Source organism: Falco peregrinus, chromosome 12 (assembly GCF_023634155.1).
Source record: "Falco peregrinus isolate bFalPer1 chromosome 12, bFalPer1.pri, whole genome shotgun sequence".
Lineage (NCBI taxonomy): Eukaryota > Metazoa > Chordata > Aves > Falconiformes > Falconidae > Falco > Falco peregrinus.
Genome location: NC_073732.1, coordinates 25,917,328 through 25,930,021, shown reverse-complemented (window position 1 = coordinate 25,930,021; position 12,694 = coordinate 25,917,328). Strand labels below are relative to the sequence as shown.

Here is a 12,694-nt window from a genome sequence, read left to right as displayed (position 1 = left end):
TGATCCTTGATGCCACATGAAATACAGAAAATAAGTTGCTTGTTACAATTTTCTGGACTTTTTGTGCAGATTACATTGAAAGTATATTCATAGGTCTCATTTATTTTAAATCACCATCTTTACAGTTGGAAAACAAACTACAACATGATGGTGCTCTGCCAAAGAATTACCTCATTCCAGGAGGCTGAATTGCAGTTTGAATTATTACTCTGCTTGGCAAAAAGGACTTCAGCTTGCAATTAAATTTTAAGTACTTAAAATAATGACCTAAGAATGTGTTTTGAATAACAAATGTAACACAGAGACTGCTAGCATTGTTGTTCTCTGTTTTCTAGCTCTGACTTAGGCTAAATCAAGGAAAGAAATGCGGAAGCTCCTGTCATACTTATTAGCTGTGATATTACCAAAACCTATCTGGAAGTTAGTTGTGACACTATTTTCGTCTACTTTTTTTTTTTCCTAAATTGAACCAAATGATCGATCCTTAATGATCAGTGCTGTGGTCACACCTAAGGAAAATTTTAGGAAGTGTAGAAAATCATTGTATCTCTCAAAGACTTGGAAACTACACAAAACACTGCCTTTGGAGCTTTCTGTGTTCAACACTTCAAATGTTGCAGAAGACTTTTTGCAAGTGTCAGACTATGAAGTGACAGCGGAGAAACCTTAGATAATTATGAGAAAAATTCGGACGTTGTTCATGTCAGCTTCTCCACCCTCCCCATGATCAGTGCTTGCATACAGTGCAGTGGTGAAGCCACCTCCACTGAAGCAGCACCAGTCATTTCATGGGAAGGATGCAAAAGCCAGTCTTAAGGTATTTACAACATAGTTCACAAGAAAGTACATAGCACACAAGGTTTTACTTGAAAAGAGCTAACAAAGCCAAGTGAAATAAAACAAAGTGGCTATGGCTTACATGACTGTTCCTGTGCTTTTGCGCCAAACTTGTATACCAAATGGTTTTTTCTGAACTGATACTTCATAGAGTCGTTCCGTATCAGTGCTTGTTGGGGAGCTCGGGAGATTTAGTGGTACCGGAACCTCATATCGTGTGTTTTGATAATCATAAATCTGTGAAGTAATAATCAATTAATTTCAATGAATGAGTTGTTTGTATTCTTATCTATAGTGATAGAAAACTGAAACTGATAGAAAAATTGTTGAAAACATTTGCTGAGATGAATATTTTCTTTCAATATATATTATTCAACAAATTCTTTCACAATTTTTGGTTTGAGGGAAAAAAATCCCAAACCTTAAGGATTTATTTTGGATCAGGAATGGATTGTCTAAGTATTTATATGAATTTAAAGTATATACTTATATTTAAAATATAGGCGTATATGTATGTGTATGGCAAATATCCTTCTGATTCATGTTTTAGCAAGCTTTGAGGGATTCTTTTTTAAGCTTTCCATGTTCTGAAAGCTGACAGAAGTTAGTTCTTGATGCCTGAAAATTTTAAAGCATCACATTTATATCACTATTATTAGATGCACAGTAATAAATTATAATCTAAACAATTTTAGAAGTAGAATAATTAACGTAAACATAAGCTGTACCTTCATCATAAAGTTTATCTATAAATTCTATAATTAGATAAATTAACTTGTATGTTAATAACATGTCTTCAGTTCCAGTTTGTAGTTGACATTACACATATACAATGACATTATATCTTTGATTCATATAATTGCATTGTAAAACCAAGCACAAAATTCTAGGACAAAAAAAGATGCAAGATAAACTGCTTGGTTAGAAGGAGAAACATGTTTAGGCAAGGGTGCTACTGTCTGTCATATAGAATTGACTATAAAAAGCCCATGTAATTTCCATGAATAAGACTATTTTTAACAATGGGACATTACGTATACTTATAGATTCTGGAATGGCATTACCTTAAATTGCAGCATGTGGTTGAGATGATATTTCACCTCCAAGCGTAGTGTACTAATCGGTGTAGTGAAATTGTCATTGGCCCTGGTCCTGGCACTGTTTAAGGTGAGGCTGGCTGCCAAACCTGACGAGGTGTATTCTATTTTGTCTACAGAGTAAGCATTGCTGGAGTTGTAATAGCAGGGTGGAATATCCAAGCCTGATGTTACTTGCTGCAAACAGAAATACGTTACAGGTTAGTGAGCTACACTGCCCTGCTGTATTTTGTGTTGGTTATTAGCACAGAATCCAAAGCTCCCATTTTTATCAGATATCTGTCAAATGTATAATTTGGGGGAAAACTTAATGCAACTAGTGAACAATAAAGAAGTAACACAGAACCCATTGATCTCTACACTAAATCAGACATACTCAAACAATCCAGTGAAGGCTGTACAAATAGTTCAGTCAGGAAACTGAATCCTTGCACAGTGAAGGTGGATTTAGTTTCCCTATATCTGTGATATTCACCTCAACCCCACAACATAGCTTCGTCTTGGCCTGTTGAAATTCCTAAAGCTTCCCCCCTTTAAATCTTATTACTCTCTGGTCTCTGGCTGCCTTCAAGGGGATGTGTCCAAAACCATTAGATATTCAGGTAACATCAGATGAGACCTTTCCATTGGTTTTATTCACATGTATTACCTTTAAAATATCCACTGAGAATTACATCCTATTTATCGAAGATCTCTTGACAACAAAATTACTTTCAGTTCCCTGCTACAGTGCAGCAGAAACACTCGGACTAGGTGCCCTGAGGTTAGATGAGCTGATGTAGGTTAATGCATTAGCCTCCCACCTCTGGATACTTACCATCAATCCTGCCTAGCTGTTCAGATGAAACCAGGCCTGCTCTGCACATCTTAATTGCTCATGAATATTCATTCAACTGTCGTCACCAAAATCAAAGCGCCTTTTCACTTGAGTAAGTGTTCAAAACACACGCAAGTCCAGAACAGGACCAGAGTTCAATTGCACATGAAAAGTCATTTCCAAATGTCCAAAAGTACAGAAAATATTCCTAACACCACCTTAGCTGTAGCTGGCTCAAGAGAAGCTAGCAGAGAATTTGGGTCTTCATGCCTAAGAGATATGTCTAAGTCGCAAATTTTAGACTTAGAGGAGCGTGGAGTCTTTTCAGCTGGAGAGAGCCTCTATCAGTTCAACCTTGCCAAAGCATGCTGCTCCCATTTGGTTACGGCCACGGGAGAGTCATGAATGAATCCAGGTGGTAAAGAACTGCATGTTGGAGACTATGATTTGGAAATACCTCCTCAATATAGGTATAAACAATTGAGTTCACATACGAACCAAAACTTCTGGGGGCTTCAAGGATTTCCTCCCAAACTGAGGTCCAGAGGAATCTGATGCTTCTATGACCACGAGGGCAAAACAAAGGGGTTAAGCCCTTCAGGCCCACGGCGCCAGTGAAGCAGAAGAGGGAGCTGAAGATGCAGATATCTAGCCTACTCTATATTTTCATAACTAACATTATTTCTTTCCATCTTTCAAAAAGACCACATTTTTCCTTGATTTCTGGCATACTTTGGAAGAGCTTACACAGTTGCCAACTACCATGTATTGGTCAGGTAAATAAAACCTGCTAGCACTGGCCAGCTGATGTCTGTGCCCCATTTTCTCCAAGTCTGACAAATCTGCCAGACTACTTTTTACACTATAACAGCTATAAAGAGCAAGCTGTGATTCTGGAAATGTTTCTGTCTCATTAGTTTAGGGAAATTATTTTTGCTTACTTCCCAAGCACAGCCAAGTTGTTCACATTTTTCTTGTGTTGGGTCAGGACTGGGGTAACAATTAAACCTTTCATTGACACTCAGTTGTTGAGTCCATGTTATTGTGTAAGATTTTCCCAGTTCAAGCTGAAGTCCTGTTATATGAGCAACCTATAAATATTAAGAAATCAGCAGTTATTAAATCTCACATCACATCCATCTTTCCTTCAGTCAGCAGAGATGAGAGTCCTCAGGTGTAATACATTTTGCTACATGACAACTCAAAGAAACCCCTGTCCCGTAGGTTTTCATACAGTGTCACTTTTACAAACACACACAACTGATATTCTTGCAGATAAAAATCTGAAAAATCTAAAAAAGTTTTACTTCATCCCATAGCTTCCTTGGAAGCAAACAGAAATAAAGATAAGGGTACAGTTCCTTTGTGTTTTGAAATATGAATGCAAGAGGTAAGAAAAAATTAAAATATTTTGTTTCAGTAACTGAAATAACAGGTAACTCAGCTGCTTGTAATAATAAAAGAGGGTGTACAATGCAAGTTCAAAGCAATGTCAGCACTATCGTTAGTGTTGGAAACTACTTGTATGAAAGCTTCCCACTAGCAGCAGCACGTTTGCTTGCCTTGCACATAAATGCACTGTGTTGCTGCTTTCCTGTATTCATCCTGTGAAAAACTCTGTATAAGTGATAAAGGAGGTTTAAACATTGTGCTTGGTTTTGTTTTACAGATTAGTGCAAAAAGAAACATCTAAAACATAAGTATTTGTTTCCTTCCTCTAATATCAAACAAAATCACAAAGCTAGTCCTCCTCTTAAAAATTACATGTTGCAACATAAATAACTGCTTAACTATATTTTCTGTTGCACTGAGGGTCTGAGAGCAAAACTTAGATGAACTTTCTATGCAGTTGAGATTAATGCAATTGTACTTTTTTCTGTAATAAAATACACAATGCGTTTTGTTGAAACAACATTATTACTGAATACTGTCCTTTGCAACATATAAAATAAAGGTGATGCAATTTCAAAGATGTTTATCTCCCAAAGAAAGATGTTTCCTTTTAATGTTTACCTTTTCTAAAGGATAATAGGTGATATTAAGCAGAGAACTTTCCACAACACTTTTCTGAGATACAGTAACTGCTGTTATTTCCTGGAGCGCTCCCAGTATCTTGATTTCTTCAAATTTCAGGTTGTTTGGATCAGTATAATTGCTGTTTATAGCATCCATTTGTAGAACATTCTGAAAAATAAGGCATTGATCACATTCTTATTAAAAAATCTACCTAAAATCCTCCTGATTTAACTTTTTCTACTTAGAACTTCTTACTGTAGCATAAGGTAAGCCAATACCTTGTTCATAATATTAATTATTGTTTGTTATTACAATAATACTTCTCCACCATGTATGTAATATGCTTCCTAGTTGTGTTTCATCTCCATTTTTTTTTTTTTTTTGCTTGTTTTAGAAATAGCAAAAGTCTGACACATGTCTGCAACAAGGCAGATAACCTCTACTTGACTGGGATCTTGCCAGGTGCTAAGAAGTGACGGTTCATATTCACTTTTCCTGATATAAAAATGCCAGTTCTAGTTCAATCACATTACTTACATTAAGAGTTCAAACAGTGGAAGTGTACCATGGCTGTCACATATGCCAGTGTATAACTTCCTTATTACTCTTATTATATTTCCTTATACTTCTTAAATTTCTTCCTTATTAATTTTTAATTCAACATCATTACAGTCAGCTGACGATTTGGCTACAAGGGTTCCAAACTCCAACAGTAACTGAGGTTTCTTATCTGTATATGAATATATGATTACATATGATTACAAAAAACCCCACAAAACCTAATGTGTGTGCTTCCGATTTTTATTCCTTTGCTTTCACTCCCACGTTCCTACACATTCTCTCTCAGTTCCTGCCCTGCTGTTTCACCATGGCAAAGGAAATTAGCAGACATTATTATTGTTGTACTAAAAATATGATATCATTTTTCTTGGAAACCTTGTCATAGGATAGCTCTGGTTAATATTGAACAGGAATGCTATCTGGACTCCAGCTTGACATAAATTCACTTTGCCAAAGCACTTTAAAAAAAAATTAAAAAGTAAACAGTCATGAAGTAGATTTGTTGGGTTCAGACTAGGCATAGATTTTCGTCACTCTTTGGAAGCATTTAGCTATATTTTTGTAGCATACAAAGACTTTTTCAAATTCCCAGTATTTTGAGTATCACAAACATTACATTCACCTCCTCTCTGACTCGGTTTTAACTGCCACTGATGTTTTATAGCTGTCTTGCTCAATAAACATTGCTCCTGAGTTTGTTATGTGAAAGAAAACAGGACAACAGGACACTTATATTAACTAGGAGGTTAAGAACAGGTGTTCTTCAGACACTTATATTAACTAGGAGAAGAAAAGACAAATACCAGATTTTCACTCCTGTTAAATTACTGTAATTTGAACATGACTCCGCTTTGACTTTGCAGTCAAATATATTGCTTCGTAGCAAATCTTTTAGGAGAATAAGGAGGGACAAAAGAATGTTCTTTTGAAGATATGATTGATAAAAATAATAAATCAAAATATGATTGTTAGAAATAAAAAACTTACATTGGAAACTGTAAACTTGTAGTAAATGTAGGCTTTACTCTCAACTGTACCTAAAAGGTAAAGAAAGAAGTTACACTTGCAGTGCAGAAGCAGCATTAAAAACAGGATGTGCCACTGCTGGGCACCAATAAATTGTTAATTATTATCATTAATGCATTCAGAGACTTCACGGAACATCTCAAATTTTTACTAATGTTTCTTTGAGGAACTGAAATTTCTGTTTTTTCCATAGCCCAGTCTCCCAGGAGACCTATTTCTCCAACTTTTTCAAATTTTTTTTTAAATCAGCTCTTCTAAAATGTGCAAATTTTTACTGTTATTCTTTCTTATCTTCTCTTACATATGGATGTATGGCTTAAAGTTAATCCTTTAAAATACCCTAAATAAGCACTTTTCATGCAAAAATGACAACAATATTAATAATCTTTGCTACAGAACCATAAGAGAGGAAATAACATGCATCTGGGGAGAAGAAATACAAAAGTTGAGTCAATCTAACATTTTTTCCCATGTACAAAAAGAAAAATACTGTCATTGCAAGCAAATTGTAAAGTTTCCCTGAAAAGACTGCAACCTATACGTTTTGGGCAGGAAATAAAATCACAAGATGTTTTATTGTTTTGTTTCTTAACAGAAGTGAGTACAATGATATAGCTTCATTATTTTAGGCCTTGACAAAGGAGTGCATATAGCTGTCACCCATACGTATTGCAACCACCCAAGGCCTTCAAAATTTATGGCAGCAATAATCAGCTGAATCACAGCTCTGTTTCTTAAAAGCATCCCTAACATCCATAAAATTTAGAAAAAGTAAAGGCTTGAAAGTTTTTCTGGAAGATATGTTTGGTGTAATTCAAAGACCAGAAGAGAGTTCGACAGTTGGATGCATGGTGTGGAGGACAAGGTAGCTATGCAATTAGGAAAGGCGGAGGCAATTTTGAACACCAAAAGTTGTTTGCTTTTGTGGAAGTTGTGGCAGAGACCTGGCCCCTGCCCAAGTGAAACAAATAGATTGTGACCAAGGATAAAGGCAGCTTTTAGGAACTGGAGGATAAGCCAGAGAAACTGGACACTTTGGTATCTAGAAGAGGTGATTAGCTGTATTAGAAGACAGAGGTAAGAACGCAGTAATTCAGATACCGGTCTGTGGACCTGCATGGCTAGACAAAATATGTCCATAAACAACTGCCTGAAGGATTTGGACCTAACTGTCAAGATCATATATTAATCTTGTGCAAAATATGGTAGCATTATTTATTTTTACCTCAATCGTAATACCACTCTGACTTCATTCTCATCTGTCCATTCTTAAGGTTGCAGTTTTTCCTGTTTTCTAACCTACATTCTATTCCAGTGTAGCTAAAGAAAGCTCTGACGCTTTTGCCACTGACAGCAGTCTACAGATACAGTAGGACATGAATCAGAGATCAGGTCTATTTGAAATGTAACGATAGAAGCTGGCATACGCCATAAACCAAAGTCCTTAGCTCTGAACGTTATGGCTCACTGCAAATAAAACAATAACATCTGCAAAATACAAGCCCTTAAATCATTTTAATGCAAGCTTGAGTATTTGGTAGAAGTTCTTCCAAAAATCATTTCAGAATAACCCTTTGAACGGCTTGCTGACTTTCAGAAACACACGTAAGGAGGACAAAGGCTAGTAAAGCAGCCTAAAGGATTTAAAGTTCCCCAAATACTTTTAGTTTAATGGAAACAGGGTGCCTAACTAAAGCTTCAGAAACCTCACAGAAAATCCCACAGTTCAAGATACTTCATCTTTCAAAACTTCCTTCATCTCAAGATTAAAATAGACAAAGTATCTATGGATATATAATGGAAAGGTTCTTTCCATTGCTCTAGAACAAACTCTGCTTTCCTTAGTCATACATGTATTCCAAAATGATTAACTTTACAGAATGCCTGAACAACCTTAACCTTATATTAAGGTTTGTGTTGTGGTTGTTTTGTTGTTATTGTTAGCTTTGGGTTTTTGGTTTGGTTTGGTTTTGGTTTTGGTTTTTTTTTAATTTTAACTTCAGTTGAACAGTGCCTTTAATCTTACCCTAAGCAAAAGAGGTACGTGGTGATATAAATTGTTTGACAGAAAAAACTGGTGAGGTAAGTAGTATCGATGCCAGTTTGTTGCAAGAGATGAGGTTGACAGGCCTGGGCATAATCATAGGGACTGTCCCAGGGGAAACAAGTTCTCCAGAAGCTTTGCTAACAGCGAGGTTGGCAATGTGACAAATGTATCCCATACGCGCTTACTCACGTGCTCGTGCACCAGAATGCTGTGGAAACCCACATGGCATAAAAAATGTTGGCTCCAATATCATATGTTTGACTTAACAACATTCCTACTGTTTTCACGAGCAATTTCGATAAACCCAGAGAGTTAATAACAGGGCTAGTTATTCCTCTTCTACCAATTCTTAGTATCAATCACCAACCATGTGCATTCTTGCACCCAAGGCAACCAATTTGGGTATGTGTAACAGAATATATATCAGTCTTGACAGCATGGTTGACAGTCAGCGCACTAACATACCAAACCTTTGCAGCTTTAAGGCTATAGTGAAACCTGATCAAGAAAAACCTCTAAGTTAAAATCGCTACAGATTTCCACCTAAAAGCGATGAAAACCAACTGACATACAAGCAAGTATTAGTATCACATTACAACAATGCCGCCTTCTTGCTCCGTGAGAGCGGCAGGAAGAGCAACACTTGTACGTATTGATGCTTTGCTAACCCTGCTTATTTCAGTACTGGTAACTGCGCACCTGTAGATTCTCCGTCATCCCAGAACAAGTCCCCAGAAGCTGCACTGTTGTCATCCAGGGCAATTATCAGTCCCATGGGATTCTTGCGGCTGTGGAAAGAGAGACTTTCCGTCTGACACGTATAACAACTACCGAAGCAGGCCCACTAAAGCCTTCCTCTTCATGGTAAGAACGTGACACTCAACAGGGTTGCAATACTCTGAGAATTGCCTTAGATGTGCCCTTGGTTGCCTTTCATTTTCATGCAAACAGAGGAAAATACATGGCAAATTTACAACACGCTATGCAAATAAACCTGTGATTAATCACTGAACCTGTAATGTAAGCAGTTGGGGAAGTGAGGTGTGGCTCACAGTTATTCCCAGACTTCTTCAAGGTGAAAATGTTAAATACAAGGGGCTGCTACTGATTTGGAACCTGAAAGTCCTCAGCCCGGTCTTGAAAAAAAGCCACCATAAAAGCATCCCCTTTTGAAGCTTACCTTGCAACTGTTGTGTTAGCTGGTTGTTGAGTAGGGTAAATATAGCCACCTCTCAGGTGGAGTCCCAGTTTGTCGGCTGGCAGGAACATACTGGTCCATTGTTTTCTCATTGGGATTTTTGCCCCCTTATTGACAGGGATGTAAAAGGGAACGGGCATGTTGCATTACTCACTTTTGTCCTTTTTCACCAATCAAACTTATTACCACAGTAGCGGGAAACTTATTTGTGGAAAAGAGATTTGTAACTTATACTTTTATTATTAATTACTAGAATTATAATTTACCACTTTTGTGTAGCGTAATTGCAATTATTCTATTTCATTTGATTTCAAATATGGTCTTTGTTAAAGTTTCCACTCAATCTGTCTTCCCATCTCCTGTGCTTTATTCCATAGCTGTGTCCGCTCTTGCTTCAGGCACTTACCCCACCACCCTTCACCCCTGGCCTCGCTGTTTCCTTCCTGTGGGCTTTACTTTAGGTCTCTGTCACCAGAGCAAGCTGGAAAGTTCATCACAGAGCCATTTAGAAAATCCCCCCAAAGTATCCTATGCATTTACATACCTTATCATACTCATACCACACAGCATCAGGAATATATGCTTGAATTCTGTCCACACCCTGAAAGGTGAACAAAGAAACAATGTCCATATTTGAAGACAATCTGTTCCAAGAAACTGAATTTTCCAGTAAAATTCACACTTTAAAGATAATTGATACTCCCCCTCTTTGCTGCTTTCTTTCATGGTTTTCATGAGGATGCTGACAGAAAGGAAGAGAACAACCCAAACACAATTCCTGCAAAGCTACTGGGAGACAACTGAATCCCCACTCCACAATGTGGCAGCTCGTTGTACGCAGCCAAGAGTCAGAAGGCAGTGCTTCAAATCCACTGGCTCAGATCGTGGCCTCAAGTATCTTCTTGATTTTCAAATTTTTCCTGGCTGGCATCTTTCAGATTCTTACTTTCTTTTGATGTATTTAACAAGTGTTTTGTGTTTCTCCATGGCATGTGTTGCTGGCATGAACTATTATTTACATGATTCTGCCACAGAATAAGCCATGATCTACCTGCTTTCTTGTTGCACCACAGACAAGCTGAAACGCAGCAAGAGAAGCCAATTCTGAAGAAAATCCAGAGATGGTACACAGGTGAAGTGAATCACAATATCGGACTACATGACCCTGACTCCCAAGGGGACTGGAAAATACCAGTGGGATTTAATAGCACAAAGGGCAAGATTTTCCATTTCAACCCTGATAAAAATATTCTGTGGGCTCTCCCACTGGAAGCAATCAAGGAAAGGAGGGGGGAAAACCCAATCAAACCCTAGGCTTCTTAGAAATCCACCTTCAGCCACAAGCCAGTAGTGTGGGGAACCCACGCAAAAATAAATATGATCTAAGGATCTAACAACAACATCATCAACAAAAGATATTTGCACTGGAGATAGATCTGTGTTGATGCTAATTAACAAGGCCCTCTGCAATTGCTTTGCCAATAGAGCTGACAGGTCTGGTCAAGACAGAAACATCCTGACAAGAACGGGGCCAGAGCAGATTTCCTGGGAGCCGCAGGGAAACGGCAGAGCCTGCTTCTGCACCTCAGCACATTCAGCATAAAAAAGCAGCAGTGGGTCGGGGGGTGTGTGTGTGATTTCAGCAGGAAACACATGCATAGGAGAGGAGCTATAACCTCCAGCCGGAATAATAGAATTGTCACAAGGCTGAACAGCAAAGCCTCAGAAGTGGAAGGTGGTGTCTAATCAGAGCAATAAAGGAGTGACAGGAATGGTGTCACCTGGGCATTTCAGGCTGCACTTCCCTGCCAGAGAAAAGAGCTGGAAATGGTGTCTCAGCGTGTCCCAGCACCCCCCCCAAGGGTTATGAGATAGGTACTCAACCAGCCAAACCTACCGGGTCAAGTACAGGGGAAATAAGCAGCCCAGGACCCCACAGGAACTGCCTGTCAACACTCCACGTCACTTCATCGGAGTAGAACCTGAGCAAGTGTGAAGGATATAGCAGTAAACTGGTTAGTTTAGGAACTACACCATCACCAGCAATCCCAATATTTCAGGGTACGGGTTCTCTAGAAACACGATTGAAGAGTGTCATCTCTCATCTCAAAAGTCCCTTTTTTTTTTTTTCTCTCCTATGTTGTTTTTTTTTGTTAAATGTGAGGCAACCTGAAGAAGGTAAGGTCTTACTAGTTTAGGTAGCGTTCTCTACATGTGTCTGAAAGTGTAGGTGTGCATGTGCTCTTAACACAGCTTATTCAAGAGTTTCCAGGCAAGGAAGCATATATTCTTACATAAATATATATATATATATATACACACACACACAGGATGATTCTTACACACACACACACATATATATGATGATGGTGGAGAATAATTTGATTAGCTGACAATAACATCTCATAGCAACTCTTAAGAGTGACTGACAATAATATATGCGTACATGCAGAAATTACAGATGGTTTCTGATTGCTCTTCTGATTGCTCCAAAATGGTATTTCATGAATTGAGAAGTTGTCTATATATATTCCAACGTACATTTCCACAGACTACATCAGTGTTTAGAAAGCCCCTAACAACATTCAAGTGCCTGATTTTTTTGTTCCTCATAAAACTCACCAAAGGCAATGACTAAACTTACTCATGCAAAACCGGCCGCACAACTGTATCTCCTTGAGTATGAGCTTTATAGAAGAGTGTATACAGGTAGGGCAGCAAAGTGTAGCGAATGTTCAAGTAATGCTTGGAGCTTTTCACCAAGATGGAATCAGGTCCAAACACAGCTGGATCCTGAGGCTGAAAAGAAATATCAGATAATAATAATATATTTTCACCATGCAGAAACCGCTCTGCCAAACATGGGAAAACTGGCTGCATTTTCAGAGAGGCTGAAATTCAGTGGTGGACATCTGTGTGGTGTTGGCCTTTCAGAGGTGTGACCTGAGGTCCTGCTCCTCCAGGCTCACCATATGTTGCACTCCACATTCCTCCTTGCCCATCTTCAAGGAGAGTGCATCAGGGTCAGCCTGGGTTTCATCCTGGCATGCAGTCAGGTGCATGTTAAAGGGCTGCCAGGAGTCAGTCTGGTGGGT

The 12,694-nt window shown here is 38.3% G+C and overlaps 1 protein-coding gene across 2 annotated transcripts in view; it reads right to left on the bottom strand.

The window, feature by feature from the left end:
* Nucleotides 1-12,694, bottom strand: part of SI (sucrase-isomaltase) — a 53,211-nt gene that overhangs the window by 19,009 nt on the left and 21,508 nt on the right. For both annotated transcript variants that reach the window (XM_055817583.1, XM_055817581.1), the window contains 10 exons: nt 12,244-12,398; nt 11,497-11,581; nt 10,144-10,200; nt 9,582-9,706; nt 9,101-9,189; nt 6,316-6,365; nt 4,765-4,935; nt 3,693-3,842; nt 1,902-2,111; nt 920-1,074 (listed from right to left, as the gene is read on the bottom strand). In XM_055817583.1, the coding sequence (XP_055673558.1) occupies nt 920-1,074; nt 1,902-2,111; nt 3,693-3,842; nt 4,765-4,935; nt 6,316-6,365; nt 9,101-9,189; nt 9,582-9,706; nt 10,144-10,200; nt 11,497-11,581; nt 12,244-12,398 (1,247 nt within the window). The remainder of the gene's footprint in view (nt 1-919; nt 1,075-1,901; nt 2,112-3,692; nt 3,843-4,764; nt 4,936-6,315; nt 6,366-9,100; nt 9,190-9,581; nt 9,707-10,143; nt 10,201-11,496; nt 11,582-12,243; nt 12,399-12,694) is intronic.